At 39.0% G+C, this 18,033-nt stretch overlaps 1 protein-coding gene across 2 annotated transcripts in view; it reads left to right on the plus strand.

The window, feature by feature from the left end:
- PLEKHA8 (pleckstrin homology domain containing A8) overlaps window positions 1-18,033 on the plus strand; it is a 50,507-nt gene that overhangs the window by 12,417 nt on the left and 20,057 nt on the right. For both annotated transcript variants that reach the window (XM_080818309.1, XM_080818310.1), the window contains exons 2-9: window positions 5,144-5,260; window positions 6,232-6,387; window positions 7,764-7,888; window positions 10,631-10,789; window positions 12,025-12,065; window positions 13,568-13,725; window positions 15,986-16,145; window positions 16,513-16,598. In XM_080818309.1, the coding sequence (XP_080674435.1) occupies window positions 5,144-5,260; window positions 6,232-6,387; window positions 7,764-7,888; window positions 10,631-10,789; window positions 12,025-12,065; window positions 13,568-13,725; window positions 15,986-16,145; window positions 16,513-16,598 (1,002 nt within the window). The remainder of the gene's footprint in view (window positions 1-5,143; window positions 5,261-6,231; window positions 6,388-7,763; window positions 7,889-10,630; window positions 10,790-12,024; window positions 12,066-13,567; window positions 13,726-15,985; window positions 16,146-16,512; window positions 16,599-18,033) is intronic.

An 18,033-nucleotide genomic window follows, 5' to 3' on the forward strand; every position in this document is an offset into this window, starting at 1 on the left:
CACTACATGTAAATTTTAAAATATTTTTAAGAATTTAAGTGTCAGGGTGCCTGGCTGGCTCAGTCAGTAGAGCATGTGACTCTTAATCTTAAGGTTGTGAGTTCAAGCCCTGTGCTGGGGATAGAGATTACTTAAAAATAAAATCTTGGGGGTGGGGGGAGAAGTAAAGTGCCTTTTTAATGGAGTATCCTTTTTTTTTCTTTAGTGAAATGTTTGGATGAGTTACTTGTCACGAGGGTACTGAGTAAAAAAAAGAAAGCTACAATATTTTTTAGACATGAGTATGACTCACAAATAATCACTTTTTGGTTTGGATCTTTAAAGGAATAAGAACATCTCTAGAAATTCGGATTTAAAAATGGTAGTTGTGAAATAAAAAAGGAAGAAAATATAGTATAAATTAACATGAGCTATGCTATTTTAGATCCAAATATATGTACATTTTTATCAAGAAAATTATGCTCATTGAAAAAACAAATTGTTCAACAATTAATTGAACTGAAAAAAGTGAATTTTGCAAACAGTTGCTGTCAATTAAGTATAGACAGACATTGCACTATGTGAGAAAAGAACAAGTTGGTAACAGGGAATAATGATGTTCAGATTTTCAATTTCTTTGAATAATGTTTTAAATTTTTTAGAGTATAAGTTTTATACTTCTTTTGTTGAGTTTATTCCTAGGTATCTTTTTCTCTTTGATGTTATTATAAAAGGAACTGTCTACTTTCATTTTCAGTTCATTGCAACTGTATACAAATACAATTGATACCTGTATAGTGGTCTTCTATCTTGCAACCTTGCTAAACTTATTTTAATAGTCTTTTTTATTGGACTCCTTAGGTTTATGCTTTGTTTTGTTTTGAAATATACAAGAGTGTCTGCAAATAGAGGTGATTTGCTTCTTCCTTTCCAGTGTGAATTGCTTTTATTTCATTTTGAACCCTCATTGCCCTGGCTAGAACCTCCAATAATGTTGAATAGAAGTGGCGAGAGGAAGCATCCATATGTTGTCTCGGGAAAAGCATCCAGTCTTTTGTCATTAAGTATGACTGACTCTAGTTTGGGGTTTTTTGGGTTTTTGGTTTTGCTTTTTTGGGGTATTTTTTTGTGGGGGGGCTTTATCAGGATGAAGAGGTTACCTTCTGTTCCTAGTTGGTTCAGAGTTTTTATGAAAGGGTGTTAGATTTTGCCAAGTGCTTTTGCTTTTTCTACATTTAGTGAAGTTGATCATGTGATATTTAATAATCTTTTATTTAGGGAAAAAAACAACTCAGACTTGAAGGAAAAAAAAAGATATTTATTGGCTCACTTTTTTTTTAATCTCACTTAACCGAAAAGTTCCGTGGATATCTTATCTATGGTTATAACATGGCCTTATTGTGAATGTCAGTCCGGATTTGCATCCTTTCCCTGCTTCCCTCAAATCCTCCTACACCGATTCCCTTCATGTGTGAATCATGTTTAGGTCTCGGGTGATGGCAGAATGACTGCTGGCAGCTCCAGGCAAACATCTTCAAGACCAAAGAAAAAAGAGAGTCTCCATTTCTTTCTGCCTTTGTCCAGACCCAGCAACAGTCCCAAGTTTATCTTTGGTTCACTTGCCTGTTGCAGAGTGTATCATTGAGGACAGGGGATGTGAAGTGCCATTTAAGCCTGAATCACATGTCCCCCCTGGAGCTGGTCAGCCCCACCCAGCTACGTGGATAGAGTATGGAGAAGGAGATTTTCAGTAACAGAAATAAGGTGGTTGCCAGAAATAAATATCCACTATGCCTTCTGTAGTGAAATAATCCAGGATAATGTGAAGTGTGTGAAATTGGCATTTAAGTACTTTTATTCCCCTACCCTGGCAGGGGTAGCTTATATAAGCTAAAACTTTTCTCTGCTCATTGAAGTTTCTTGTCTAATCCTTCCAAGTGGTTTGGCTGATACCACATTCCATCTCCAATAGAGATCGGCTTAAAAAAGCAGTGGGGGTTGGATAGGAAGATTAATCTAATGGTAATCTAAGAGAGCAGGGACTGGTTACACCCACAGTTTTCATCTGCTCTTTTGTTACCTTGAATATTTTATCATTTCCAAGTGTGTTAGTGAGGGTTTTCTAGAAAAACAGATCCAATAGTATACAGAATTGTTTATGTATTACATGCATACATGTATATGTATGTATGTGTAATACATGAAGGGTTTTATCAGAGGAGCTCTTGCAGTTCTGGAGACTGAGAAGTCCCATGGTCTACTCTTGGCAGGCTGGAGAACCAGGAGAGCTGGTGATGCAAATTCGGTGTGAGTTTAAGGCCCTTGAGAATTGGAGAGGTGGATGGTATAAATCATGCTCTGGGTCTACAATCCAGAGAACCAGGAGCACCAGTGTCCTAAGGAGGGAGAAGATGGATGTCTCAGCTCAAAGAGAGAACAAATTCCCCATTCTTCTGCCTTTTTTTCTACTCAGGCCCTCAGTGGCTTGGATGGTGCCTACCTGCAATGGTGAGGGCAGTCTTTACACAGTCTACTGATTCAAATGCTAATCTCTGCCACTGACACCCTCATAGACAGAACCAGAAACAGCATTTTATCAGCTTCCTGGGCACCCCTCAGCCCACCAACTTGACACATAAAATTAACTATCACATCAGTCAAGGTAACTGCAAATTAATTTAAAACAGGAAATGGATTGATGGCCTCTTCATTCTTGCCTCTTTTCTCATACAGTTATTAGTGAGCTTTATCTGCATGTCCCAGTCCCACTCCAGACTCTCCATTGCTCTGCCTGTAAATTTCATATAATGGGAATGAGACCTCTGTGGTCTCTCAACGTGCCTTCTGAAAAATCCAGTAACTTTATGCTTTAAAGAAAAGTTATTCCTGATCATGGTTTTTATAGTTACAAACTATAGGATAAAATAATGATATGTAGAACTTCCCCTGGTATAATTATAACTTCTAGGTAAATGTAGAACCTATTACAGGGAAGATGGTGTTTCAGTTGCTATTACAGTTTACCAGCTACTTTCAAGACTTAACTGCAGCTGTGCTTCTCATGGGGGGGGGGGGAGGGCTGTTTAACTTTTTTCAGATTACTGTAAAATAAACCTTGTTTAGGGCCACATTTTTTCAATTTGTAGATTTTTTTTTCACATTTTAACAACTGAAGTTGGGAAACATCTTAGAATCAGCACCATGTCATTGCTTAATGGGCAGGTATCTTTTTCTTGCATTACATATATAATGGTATGTCTTAAAATTGATGGTCTGTGATTAATTTTCTGTGTCAGTTTGCCTGCGCCCTGGGGTGCCTAGACATTTGGCCAGACATCTTTCTGGGTGTGTCTATGAGGGTATTTCTGGATGGGATTGGCATTTGAGTTGGTAGATTGCCTTTCCTAATATGAGTGGGTCTCATCCAATCAGTCAAAGACCTATACAGAATAAAAAGGCTAAGAAAGAGGAAACTCCTCCTGCCTGACTGCGCTGGGACTTTGGTCTTTCCCTGCTTTCTGACCCGGACTGAAGCACAGCTCTTCTTGGGTGTTAAGCCTCTTGATTTGTGTGAATCAGGCATCAGTTATCTGTACCTAAGCAGCCCCTAGGGTTGTGCTCAAAGCTCCTACAGGCCTCCTCTCTGTCTGCCTCAGCTGCAGAAGAGTCTCATCAGAAAAATGTATCCCTAAAGGGCTATAGCATTTCTGAGAAAGAAAAATATATATCTGACTGAGGACTGTGACAAGGCTTATGCAGAAATAGTCAGAGATGACATTTTAGAAAAGAAGATCCAGCTCAGGCAGTAGCCCAGAAGCAAGAATACAGAAAATAAGTTTGGTGTGTCTAGAATATAGATTGGCTAAGAGCACTAGATAAGATGTATATTTCAACCGAATATGGTTTGTCCCCTGAAATTCTCCAAAGTAAAAGTAGTTAGGCCCTTGAATGTTTTAAGATTATTTCATTTCAGTGGATCAATACTAAGTAGTAAGTCAAAGTTATCTTCTCCTAGGGCTCATATGCCCCTACCCACAGGCTTATTAGCACTCTGTAACTCTGTGACATTGAAAGGGCTGTAGCCGGGGCACAGTGCAAGAGCCCCTGACTCAGTGGGGAGCCCACACAGACCAGCTTCAGCCACTCGCTGCTGACAGATTCCAAAGACCTAGAGACTGAGTGGTGGTGAAACAAGAAAATAATGTCTTTCAGTGAGACCAACACCAACAAGTCAGCAGACTGACATCTCTAGGACAGTCTCCAAAGTGCTAAAAGTACTCCCGAGTTTATTTTTTTATTTTTTAAATTTACTTATTTTTTAAATTTATTTATTTTTATTAACATAGAATATATTATTTGTTTCATGGGTACAGGTCTGTGATTCATCAGTCTTACACAATTCACTCCTGGGTTTAGATAAGGAAAATGGGGGACAAATGTCAGTGGGTATGTATGTACGCTGGGCAGTAAAGGTCAGGTCGATCACTGTCTTGGGGTTAATTGTGCAGGGTCTTGCTGAAGTCAGGGCAGTGGTTTTAATGCTTGAGGGAGTAGTTTCAGTTCCTATCAGGGAATGCTTTGCCTATGTTAAGAGATAAGTGGCGAGAAGAACTTAATCAGGAAGCAGAGACTAAGGTCAAAATGGAGGTGGTTGAAGTCCTCTTTCAGAGCAGTGTGATGTTCTGCCTCATTTCTAAGTTTGGGTTAATTTTTCTTTTTTGGGGGGGGGCAGTTAATTTTTCTTAACCAAAGGAGAGGAGAGCAAGAGTGTGATAACAATGTTCAGGAAACAATAATCTTTTATCTTAAAAAGATTAGAAACTGGTGATTACTAGTACCATATTAAAGGTAAAGGAAATAAAAATCATCAGTAATCCTGTTAACTAGAGAATCATCACTATGTTCCTGATCCTTGCAGACTTCTACTATATATTATGTGACTAAAAATATATGCCCCTGTGGGTGTTTGTTTTTAATTTAAAAAATGGGATCGTGCATACAGGTATTTACTTAAGCTGCTTCTTTCCCTTAGACTTTCCTCTGGAATTTAAGCTCCTTGGAGGAGCTGGGACCCAGCCTCCTTTGTCAGGTCCCATTGTTGTGTCCTGGGAGGCACCTCCCAGGTAGGCAGTAACTGAGACCAGGCTCTTGCTTCTATTTGCAGGTTGGCAGCCTCGATGGTTCCTTCTCTGTGGGGGGATATTATCCTACTATGATTCTCCTGAAGATGCCTGGAAAGGTTGCAAAGGGAGCATCCAAATGGCAGTCTGTGAAATTCAAGGTGAGAAACCAAGACATTTGCAGGTTTTCTTTTTCTTTCTCCCATAAAATAAAAAAGCACTTGGGCTCTGCATGTATCTCTCTGATGTTCTTATGGTACAAAGATACATAGTGTTATGTCCCAAAGAAAGACTTGCAAATAAGACCTAAAACTGCAGCCAGTTTTTACAAGGAGGTTGTTGAAGAAATAGTCAAAATAAATGAGAGCAATGTACTTCACCACATATCTCGTGTTCATTTTTTAATCACTTGCTCACCTAAAGCCAGCAACTATGTGCAAAGCTTAGTTAAGTTTTTTTACTGCAGCGTCAGATGCTTCTGTGTTTAGATCAGGATGCACACACACACACCTTCTCACCACTGCTACATACTTAAAACAAGCAAACAGATAAAGACCTGCAAATAGCCTTTACCTCTTGGTTTGCGGACGTCTTGAGCCATGCTGAGAAGATGTGGCTCTGAAACAGATTAGAAGAAAAACAGATGAGAAGGGTATTTTGCAGCCAGATAGTGAGGTGAAGGAGAGTGTGGGTTGCTTATTTCTTCTCCCAAAGGTCTCACACTTTTGTTCCAACTTGTGAAGGACAGTAGAAAAGGAAAAATAATTGTGTTCTTGATTGCTTTCCAGTAAACCCAAGAAGATACAGAGGTGCACCCTTACTTGCTGGCATGCAAGCCTTTTTGGCCTCAGAGTGCTATTACTTTATACACACAAGCCAAAAGAGAGATTCTGTCTCTATTCTGATAAGGAGAATTGAGTGCTTCTTTTTTAGTCTTGGTGATATGTTGGAGCCAGCCAGGGCTTTTCCTCTTCATCAGCAGAGGCATCAAAGAAGAGATAAATAAACTAGGGGAGGTGGTAAGGGCTAGCTAGAATAACTTGTACCAGTTGAGCTCAAGAATTTGGGTGGGGTGGAGGCTACCCAGATAGGGCTCTTCTAGGTTTCTGACCTCCCTCTGCCTTGCTCCCAGTTCATTCTGTAGATAATACACGCATGGACCTGATAATCCCTGGGGAGCAGTATTTCTACCTGAAGGCCAGAAGTGTGGCTGAGAGACAGCGGTGGCTGGTAGCCCTGGGGTCAGCCAAGGCTTGCCTGACTGATAGTAGGACCCAGAAGGAAAAAGGTAAGTATCGATTGTCCTCTGGTCTGGAAACCTTGGGAATCTCCTCTGGTATCTCTGGGTTCTCATATTTGTTATCTTGCTTCTGACCACGTAGCCAGCTTTTTGTATCTTGCAAATGCCATATACCTCTGGAATTTAAACCACAGCTTGTATCTGACTCTTCTCTCTTAGCATATCATACTAGAGAGAGCACAGGCTTTGGAGCCAGACACAACTGGACTCAAATCATGGCTTTGTAAGTTACTGGCTTTTTGTCCTTGGCGTAGGTTACTTAATCTCTCTAATCCTCAGCTTCCTCATATTTTAAAAAGAGGTAATAACCAGGGTTAGAAGGGTTGCCATGAGGATTAGTAATGATATGAACCTGTTTAGTACCCAGTCTGGCACAAAGTTGATCTTTGGTAAACAAGCCTCGGAGCAGGGTACTTTCTGCAGTAACACCCCACTCCCTGCCCCTTCCCTGAGATGGGATGGATACTTAATTGTTAGGTTGCTACTCATTAACTCAACATCATTAACTCAACATCATTAGGTCTCCTGAGAACCCTGGCACAACTTTCTATGTGGACAGGGGTGGATGGGGGAGCGCCAGGGCTTACTGCCTGAGCCCTAGCGTCACCTTCCCAGCCCCTGTCCCCGAAGAGATTGGCAGGAGACAGGGGCCTCTTTCTCATGACAGGTGTGGTAGATGTGCTTAACTTTTCAAGTAGACACAGGAAAATGGCCTCTTCCTTGGTTGTTTTTTAATGCTAAATTGGGAGCATATTCTAGACCCTGTTAGCTTTGACTCAGATCAGGTTGTAACATGTAGGTTTTTCATGGGGGAAAAAAACAGAAGTGATAATGACTAGCTGAGCCCTCAGCGCCGGAGTAGCTGGAGCACTGTGCTAATGAGGGAGCAGCAGGTGCACTGATGGTGTCATTAGTCTTGATGGGTGGCATGCTGGACCAGTTCTGTGAATCAACGAGCCATCTTATTAGTGATAATTGCACGTTACAGAGCAGTTTCCCAGTTTTGGGTACTGTTAACAGGTAGATAGCTATGACCCCATTTTACAGATAGTGAAAACTGTGCAGCAGATGAACCCTTGACTCTGCTCCCAGTTCTGACATGAGGGTTTGAAAAGTATGCTGTATCCTTCTTCCTATACTGGTGATCATTTAGTGTGTTGGCCCAAGAAATAATATGGATTACAAAAGACCAGACATCTCCTTTTTCTGTTTTTCTTGCCCCTATTATCTTCATATTTATCTTATCTGTAACCCATACCATAAACATCTGACTTTATATACAGGTTATATCTTCCACTCTATGGTATACTCACTAGTCAATTACTTATTCATCCTGATAATTATATTATCATTTTGTTATTTAGAGTTTGCTGAAAACACTGAAAACTTGAAAACCAAAATGTCGGAACTAAGACTGTACTGTGACCTCCTTGTTCAGCAAGTGGATAAAACAAAAGAAGTGACCACAACGGGTGTGTCCAATTCTGAGGTAAAATACTACTTGTCTTAGTGACAGGAAAAGTAGCACCAGATGTTGCTTACAGATATTGATTACTCTCACACAGTCCTTGACTATTTTAGAACTTACTATTTTTCGGAGGAAAAAAGTAACAAAATTCAACAAAGAGAAGAAATGTGTGCATTTCAGCATACGGAAGCATATACTTTTCCTTCATGGAATGAATTCAGGATTAATTAGTTGGTAACATTTGGAACCTTTAATATTGGTGCCACTAGCCTAGCTGATGTACTAAAATATGTTTTTCCCTACTTTGCATCACTTTATAAATACAGCCTTACCTGTCTAGCACAGCTACTTCTATAGGTGTGGCTACTAACATACCAACATACCAACATCATGTCTATCAATAATGTGTACCTGTCATCTTTAATGAGACTGTAACAAGATTTTATTTTGTTTATTTATGTATTTTTAAAGTAAGTTCTATACCCAACATGGAGCTTGAACTCACCACCCAGAGATCAAGAATTGCATGCTTGGGGTGCCTGGGTGGCTCAGTGGGTTAAAGCCTCTGCCTTCAGCTCAGGTAATGATCCCAGGGTCCTGGGATCGAGCCCCGAATCAGGCTCTCTGCTCAGCAGGGAGCCTGCTTCCTCCTCTCTCTCTGCCTGCCTCTCTGCCTACTTGTGATCTCTGTCAAATAAATAAATAAAATCTTAAAAAAAAAAAAAGGAATTGCATGCTCTATGGACTAAGCCAGCCAGGCACCCCTGTAAAAGGGTTTTATTGGTGACATAGTAACTGTGCTTTAGTATAGACTAGAGCTTTCAAAGATGGAGACACAGCTTTTTTTTCTGCCCATTGTCAGTAAGGATTACAGTTTTTAGTGTTTATTTATAAAGTTGTCATTTACTCATCCTAATGTATTAAAAGATCTATCTGGTGTTAGGCTGTGTGTTGAATGGTTCATACTACCCAGGGAGGTCTCTCTCTACTCTCAGAGTAGTTATAATCTGAACAACAATGCTTACAAAATGAAGAATTGATAGATTCTAGTTAATGGTTTTAGTAGAAGAATATTATGCTGCTAATGGTATATATGCTTTCAGATTTTCTTGTAAGGGTGATTTAACTCACTTTCATTCACTTCCTTTTGGGCTTTCGTACACAACTGCCTGTTGTGTACAAGACAGTGTGGTGGGAGGCAGGAGGAGAGGGATACCAAAAAAACCTTTCAGTCCTGCTCTTGGGATGCTTACAGTTCAGAGCAGTGATTCTCAGCCCAGAGCAGTTTTGCCCCTTAGGAGAAATTTGCAGCATTTGTAGACATATTTTTGGTCAACATGACCAAAGGAGTGCTATTGGCATCTAGTGTAGGGAGGCTAGGATGTTGCTTCACATCCTGCAGTGGGCAGGAGATCTCCCCCACCAACTTCCCCCACTCCAAAAATTAGCCCCCCATGTCAGTCATATCACAGTAGAGCCCTGGCCTAATGGGGAAGGGAAAATGGGAACATAGCAAATTTTTAAAATTAACATATAATATATTATTTGCTTCAGGGGTACAGGTCTGTGAATCATCAGTCTTACACAATTCACAGCACTCACCATAGCACATACCCTCCCCAGTGTCCATAACCCAACCACCCCATCCTTACCCCCCCCCAACACCCCAGCAACCCTCAGTTTGTTTCCTGAGATTAAGAATCTCTTATGGTCCATCTCCCTCTCTGGTTTCATCTTGTCTCATTTTTCCCTCCTTTCCCCTATGATCCTCTGTCTTGTTTCTCAAATTCCTCATATCAGTGAGATCATATGATAATTGTCTCTCTCTGATTGACTTATTTCACTTAGCATAAATACCCTCTAGTTCCATCCATGTCATTGCAGATGGCAATATTTCATTTTTGATGGCTGCATAGTATTCCGTTGTTTGTATGTATGTATATGTCTCTCTCTCTATATATACACACACACATGCATACATACATACATACATATTACATCTTCTTTATCCATTCATCTATTGATGGACATCTAGGTTCTTTCCATAGTTTGGCTATTGTGGACATTGTTGCTACAAACATTCAGGTGCACATGCCTGTTCAGGTCAGTACAATTGTATCTTTAGAGTAAATACCCAATAGTGCAATTGCTGGGTCATAGGGTAGTTCTATTTTCAACTTTTTGAGGAACCTCCATACTGTTTGCTGATGTGAGGCTTAGCATGAACAACTCCATCTTGGGCCCAGTCTTGTTTCATTTATACCATTAAGATGTGTTTACTGTACTCTGTAGTCAGGGTGTGGCCTCAGTTTCCTGAACAACTTATTAATATCAATATTCAGAGGAAAAATACCCTGAACAAGTAAAATAATGGGAGAAAAAGTGATTAGATATTCAAAAAGAATTCCAGTTGCTAAAAGCTCTTTAAGTCATCTGTACCAAAAGCCAAAAACCCATTCTGAAAGTAAATAATGAATGATTTATGGTTTCTAATTCTTCTATTCTAGAACCTCATTTTTACTCAGGCAGAGGGAGACATTTTTCCATTGATTCCACTGATCTTTGGTCCATGTGATTCCCTATTTCTTGTTAATAGATAAAGTGGACTCAGTATTTTCCTTTTGTAAATGATGTATGTATTTGTCCAGCAAAATAGCTGGGTACATTATTACTACATTTTGGATAAAAACCTCTACGGACATTCCACCCTCGGGCTCTCTCTTTTTTGGCAAGGTAAAGGAGTCTTCCTCTCTTGTTTCGTAGGAAGGAATCGATGTGGGAACTCTGCTGAAGTCAACCTGCAATACTTTTCTGAAGACTTTGGAAGACTGCATGCAGATAGCAAACGCAGCCTTCACCTCTGAGCTACTCTATCGCACTCCCCCAGGTTCACCACAGCTGGCCGTGCTCAAGTCCAGCAAGGTAAAGCCAGCTCAGCTTGGCAGCAGCAGGACATAATGAAAAGCTTAGAAGTTAAAAAGTGATGTAATGAACCCTGTTAACCATCACTCTTTGGTGATTGAGAAAGACATTTTTTTAGTGACCTTCCCTTGATGTCCACTTACAAATTTCTGCCCTCAGTCCTCCATAGCCATTAATTTTTAGCAGTTTTATCACTTAAACCTGTCTTCGATGTAGCTAGTCTCTTTTCATCCTCCTTGTCCAGTGAATCTTGCCAAGATTTGTGGTGACCTTCTAACTAGTTACTTTCAGCCTAACCCTTCTAGGTAGCCAGTGGTATTTCTGTTCATGAAGTATAAACTGGACCACTTTACCTAAACTTCTCAGTGCCTTCCTCATTGCCAAAGGTTAATGTCAAAACTTCCAGACCCCCAGCCTCTTACTCTGTCATTACCTGGCTGAACATACTAACTGCATATAGCTCCCCTGATATCTTCACACCATTTCCCAGTGCCAAGCATGCTGTTCTCATTTATCTTCCCCTCATTAGCACTTCCCCATCCTTCAGTATTTAATTTCCCCTCCCTGAATCCCTAAGTTGGGCTAGGAACACCTCTATGCATACCTCTATTTTAGGGTTATTCTTATTGAAATTACCTTAAGGGTAGGAACCTCCATACTGTTTATCTTTATACTTTTAGTGTTTGAGACAATGCATCATCATTTTTAATGAATATAGCTAAAATTATGAGAAAGCCAACCACCAGGGGTTTGGCTATAGCAATTAGATCCTTCAGAAGAGCCATCTTCCTTTTCCTTAGAAATGTGGGTACACTTGGGAACCTGGGTGGCTCAGTGGGTTAAAGCCTCTGCTTTCGGCTCAGGTCATGATCCCAGGGTCCTGGGATCGAGTCCCGCATCGGGCTCTCTGCTCAGCAGGGAGCCTGCTTCCTCCTCTCTCTCTTGGCCTGCCTCTCTGCCTACTTGTGATCTCTGTCTGTCAAATAAATAAATAAAATCTTTAAAAAAAAAAAAAAAAAAGAAATGTGGGTACACTTATTAGAAAAAATACAAAGGACTGGTGAAGATTAATGACTCCCTTCTTTTGGGAGAAATTGTTCCTGTTGAGTCGGACAGTTATGTTATGGTCATATTTACCACTTTGATATAAGATGAAACTCTAAATATGCTCTGTTGGAAGTTTAACATGAAGCTTTCTTTTTTTTTCTTTTTTTTTTTTTTTGCTTCTTTTAAAGATGAAACATCCTATTATACCGATTCATAATTCATTGGAAAGGTACAGTAACTCTTTTGGTTTTTCTTCTTTCTAAAAACAAATAATTTTTTATTGTTTGTTTAAAAAAATATTTTGATCATGATTTAAGATAATACCAGAAGGAAACAGTATCTGATTTTCCTCTTGGGGGTGATCTTGAAGCAATGCAGACCTTTCACTCAGCACAAGCTACCTAGGAAGCTGTTTGCATTTTCCCCCAGGTATGGATGGGCCTGCCCACCACTATAGTAACTTTTAATTGCTCTAGTGTGCTGAGGGTTGGGACCTCTTCTTTTGTGGAGGAGCCGGACATCGACTTAAATGTGCTTTTATCCAGAAAAGACAGTACTGTTTTGTTTTATTTAAAAATAAAAATGTTAGGTAGCCTTACAGTTTAAAAAAGACAACAACTTAATATCAAAATCTAAACTAGTTCTTCCTCTAATTGCTCCTTCAGTTTTAGGAAAAAGTACACATTTACATAGTTGTGTTCCTATTATTTGGGGTCTTTATTCAGTTAGTATTTTATATAACCATTCCTATATTTTGAAATACTCCATTTATTTGTCCTTTCAAATTATTATTTAACGTTTCAACTCTCTTTGTATATTATTGTTTGCTTTAGTATAAGGATTGTTCCAGTTTGGTTAACATTTTTACTTTGTTCTAAATATTTCTACTAGAAAAAATTGTAGACTTTTTTCTCATGATATTTCCTTAATTAACACCTACATTTTAAATTGCTAAGTTGAAATATGGCATTTCTTTAGGGAAAAAATGCTTTTCCTGGAGTCACCATAGAGCTTGGATCCTTTCCCTTTGTTTTTATTAGGCAAAAATATTTTTGTTCTAATTTGGTTGGATCTAATCACGTATAAGATGTTGTATTTATTCCTTCAACAGAATTAGCTGCTCCACTTGCATGTTAAAAAAGCCTTTTCTGTTACCCTGAAGAGCAACAGATCCTCAGGAGGTATCCTGTGTCCTCCTGGGCTTTTTCTGTCAGACATACTTGGCAGGGAGTATTCTCCCCTGAACACAGCATGTAGCTTCTAGACAGCTAACTGGTAGGCAAACACATAGGAGTGGCTAGTGAGTTTGAGAGCTGAAGAGAGAGAAAAACTTCCCAGGGAGAAGCTGAGGGAAGTGAGAAAAGTGTTAAATGTGTCCATGTAGAAAGCTGATTGAAAACCAAAGAACTGTCAATGACTATTTCCTGTTGCTGGTGGGAAGCAGGAAGTCTGAGTCACCTGAGGGTCCATGAGAAACCAGGAATGGCTCTTTGATTGCAAAATCTCAGTTGGGAGACCGGCCTGCTCTCACCATGAACAGATACGTCTGGGAGGCAGAAGGCTAGGCTGAGAGGTTTGACTGATGCAACAATACTGGTTTTTAATCACTCTTAGAAGGACTTGATGCTTGTGAACCCCTCCAGCCTTTCTCGGAGTAAGCTCTACGTAGGCAATCTATGTAAGATGAAATAATTGGACTTTTTGGTTTTTCTCCTTATAAAAATTTTTCAGGCAAATGGAGTTGAACAGTTGTGAAAATGGATCTTTACATATGGAAATAAATGCTGATGAAGAAATCCTAATGAAAAATAAAAGCTCCTTATATTTAAAACCTGCAGAGAGAGATTGCAGCGTATCAAGTGAAGAAAATACAGATGATAATATAACAGGTAAAAACAGAAGTGAGGTCTGAAGCAAGCGATTAAACTCAACCATTGATCTTGGGAGTTTGATTGTTTATCCATGATGTGACACCTGACAGGGATTGGCCTCAAGAGAGTATACTAGTAGATCCTAAGGCAGACATTAGCTTGATAACACGGGTCACTTGGCCACGTTGTGCCATCCCATCCAACCCAGTGTTGAAAAGGCAGAATGAGGAGGGTTTTTCCCACTCACTGTTCCTATCTGTGATGTCTGTGGGCTGCAGTGAACAACAGCTGTCTGTGCTGACTTTGTAGAAAATATGAGCGCTTCACTGGCCTTCTACTCTAAGTCTCAAAATCCTTTGAACGTAAACTATGATGTCAGACTTAACAGAGTGTTAAGGTGTGTCAGTTTAGGTTGCTCTGCTGGTTTCTAGTGAGGCCAGAGGATGGCAGAATTCACCAGCCACCCGTCAGGTTTTCACCTAGCCTTCTCTGTCCATCAAGCCAGAGTCCCACATTTCAGGTAATAGCTTGTGGTTGAAAATGCCACCCTTTCAAATTTGCTAATTCCATTGGCTCTAACCACTAAACCAGCTTCAGATCAGTCCAAGAAAACCATAGTAAGCTTTTATTTATGTTTAAGCGTTTAATAAATATTTTTTTTAAAGATTTCATTTTATTATTTATTTGACAGACAGAGACCACAGGTAAGCAGAGAGGCAGGCAGAGAGAGAGAGGAGGAAGCAGGCTTCCCTGCTGAGCAGAGAGCCTGATGGGGGGCTTGATCGCAGGACCCTGAGACCATGACCTGGGCGCGTTTAATAAATATTTTGAAAATAAAATTTTAAACAAGTTTCTTGCTCATCTACCCTGAAATAAAAGGCCCTGTTTTTTCCATATGAGTTGTGGGAAAAGAAGATGCATTTCATAGCTGTTAATCTGAGGCAAGGAGTCTTATCCCTTGAGTAAATAATAAAGATAATAAAAATAATAAAGATAAAAAATAATAATAAAGATAAGTACTGTGAAACAGTACTGTTATTTGACCAATAATCTTATTTCTAGGAATTTGTCTCCAGGGACTAGTCAAGTTAAGGACAAATACCTGTGGACAGGGATATTCTTTATGACATTACAATTGATTCTCATTATTCGTGATTGTGTTCTATAAAGTTACTACAGACACTGAATTAGCAAATACTGAACCATTGCTTCTAGGGGAAAAACAGAGTTTGGTTCCTACAAACTGCTGTTCACAATTTGGTCAACTTATCAGTATATAGACTTGTTTTATGTGTGTTTCTGTTTAAAGACACCTTATTTAATATGTATTGTTGATTCATTAACATTGATCCCATGGCTAAAGGTACTATAACTTGTGCCTGAATGAAGTATACCTGACACATGTATTTTCTCCATAAGGCACATCACAGCCTTCTTACGCTTAGAAAGAGTAGACATGGGGTACCTGTGTGGCTCAGTCATTAAGCATCTGCCTTTGGCTCAGGTTATGATCCCAGGGTCCTGGGGTTGAGCCCCACATTGGGCTCCCTGCTCAGCAGGAAGCCTGCTTCTACCTCTCCCACTCCCCCTGCTTGTGTTCCCTCTCTCCGTGTCTCTCTCTGTCAAATAAATAAATAAAATCTTAAAAAAAAGAAAAAAGAAAAGAAACATTAGACAGCACTACACTTGAAGGCACCTGTAAACAGCAAAATCAATAACAAAATGCACAAAGCATGACCCTACATAAACACAGTTGTGTATAGTATAAGAACCAAACAAGAAGGCATATTGTTACCTTGTTTGACCTTAGCTGGAAGCATGTATGTCAGGCGACTCAAATGTTCACCATATACACATGTCTAGAAATGACTGCAAACATGCCACAAGCATTGATTTTTAGGATTACAAATAAAATATCATGAGAAGACAAATTCACAATACAGAATATGCTGATAATGAGGATCGACTGTATAACACTAAAATTTTAGAAACCACCTAAGTGCCCTCCACATGAGCTTGATGCAATATATATGGTCATTAAAATAATATTTTAAAAGTATTGAATGATAATGAGAATATTCCTGATAAACTGTTGAGTGAAAATAATCAGGACACAAACCTACATATATTTAAACCCAATTTTGTTTGTGTGTTTATATAGTATTTCACTGATTTTTATTTCTGTAAGCTTTTCTGTGTTTTAGAAATATTCAACAAGGAATATATATTAATTTTGTAATATATAAATAGTTTAGTAATAGGTATTTTCTATGTGCAGTCCAAGGTGAGATCATGAAGGAAGAAGGAGAGGACAGTCTGGCGAATCATGATAGCAGCTTAGCACAGCCTGCATCAAACTCCTCCAGTAGCTCTCCGGAATCCCACTGGGAAGAAGGCCAAGAAATCATCCCAACTTTTTTTAGTACCATGAATACCAGGTATTCGATACTTTCTAAAATCAGTGACAATTGGATACCAGCTTCCCTTCTAGAAAATCAGTGTGGTGTTCGTTTCAGGTGATGGCATAGTCTAACAGAACAGAGGTTAGTATCTGCTTTACCTTTCTGAAGCAGTGAGGAATTAGATTGTGAGACTATACCTTGAACACATTTTAGCTTGCTTTGGTAGATTATCTCTGGAAAATGATTTTATTGGACCATATTATAGTAGAAGAACAATCACTGAAATCAGGCCAAACGACTTGCTCTCCAGATGGGCAACTGTTTTCATGACTACCTCTGAACTGCAGAGAGTATTAATGTTATATTTTCGATCTTTCTCCTTTTGTATCACCAAATTGTTTAGCTTTAGTGACATTGAACTTCTGGAAGACAGTGGCATTCCCACAGAAGCATTCTTGGAGTCATGTTATGCTGTGGTTCCAGTATTAGGTAAGATTACTGCATTTGTCTTAAATTCATTAGTCTGTAGAATCTGTCCCACTGCTGTTATTTTGTAGCAGAAATATCCTGAACTATATATAGAGTGAAATGACCCTTCTTGGCTACCTCTCCATATCACTAGCCACATGTAGTTAAAACTGTTTGGCTTTGAGCATTATTGCATATTTGCTTTTTATTCCTACCAATGGTTAAGTATTGGCCATAGAGTAGTATAAGGAAAAAAGGGAATTTTGTTTTTGAGAAATTATACTTTTAAAAAAAGTAGTTGCGGAACAGACCTTCAAATCCATTAGTATAATGATACCGTTAAAACATTTTTTCAAAGATTTAAAAATTATATGTATAAACTTAAGTTCAAATATAGAGTCAGTAGAATTAGGCATCACTAATGTGTTCAAATTTGTTTTATGACCTACTTAGCTATGCATCCTTTTTTAATTCATTTTTTTGAAATTTTACATATCTTTTTTTGAAATTAGATATAACTTACGTAGAAGTATTATGATTCAGTAATGTTTGATAAACACATGTACCCCTATGTAATCCATATCCCTATCAAGATATAAAATGTTTTCATCGCACCAGAATGTTCCCTGTGCCAGTCAACCCATGACTATCACCCAGCCCAAGGCAACTATTTTACTGATTTCTGTCACCATAGATTAGTTTTGCCTTTTCTAAAGTCTCATATAAGAGAATCATAACCATACTATCTACTCTTTTTCATCTGTGTTTTTCTCAGTGTAATGTTTTCATCCTTATTGTTACATGTATCCGTAGTTCATTCTTTTTTTTTTTTTTTTAGTTCATTCCTTTTTATTGTAGAATAGTATTCTATTAAATGAATATGTAATTTGTTTATTCATTCTTCTATTGATGGATGGACATTTGGGTAGTTTCTTATTTGGGGCTATTACCAGTGAAATTGCTCTGAGTATTTTTGTGTCTGCCGGCATATTTTTTTCATATCCTGAGTAAATACCTAGGAGTAGAATTGCCAATTCATTGGGTCCATCTGTTTAACTTTATAAAAAGTGGTTACACAGACATACAGTTCCAACAGCAATGTATGAGTATTCTGGTTGCTTCTCATCTTCACTAACACTTGGTGGTATTGAGGTTTTTGGTCTGGCTATTCCTCTGAGTGTTTAGTGGTATCATTGCAGTTTTAACTTGTGTTGGAGAGGAAGAAATTTACTCTGCCTCAGGGTCCTCTGGCTGGACCAAGAATCACTTTGACATGAGACAGAATAACAGGAGAAAATCAAATTTAATTCCATACATATGGAGAATCCACACAGACATGAAATTACAAAGACAGGGAACATGAGGCTTATATGACTTCCTGCCCAAAGGAAAGGGTTAGGGGCCTGAGGGTGGAGGTACAAAGGGGAGGAAAACCATTAGGAAGATAAGAGGAAAT

Source organism: Martes martes, assembly GCF_963455335.1.
Source record: "Martes martes genome assembly, chromosome: 11".
NCBI classification, from domain to species: Eukaryota; Metazoa; Chordata; class Mammalia; order Carnivora; family Mustelidae; genus Martes; species Martes martes.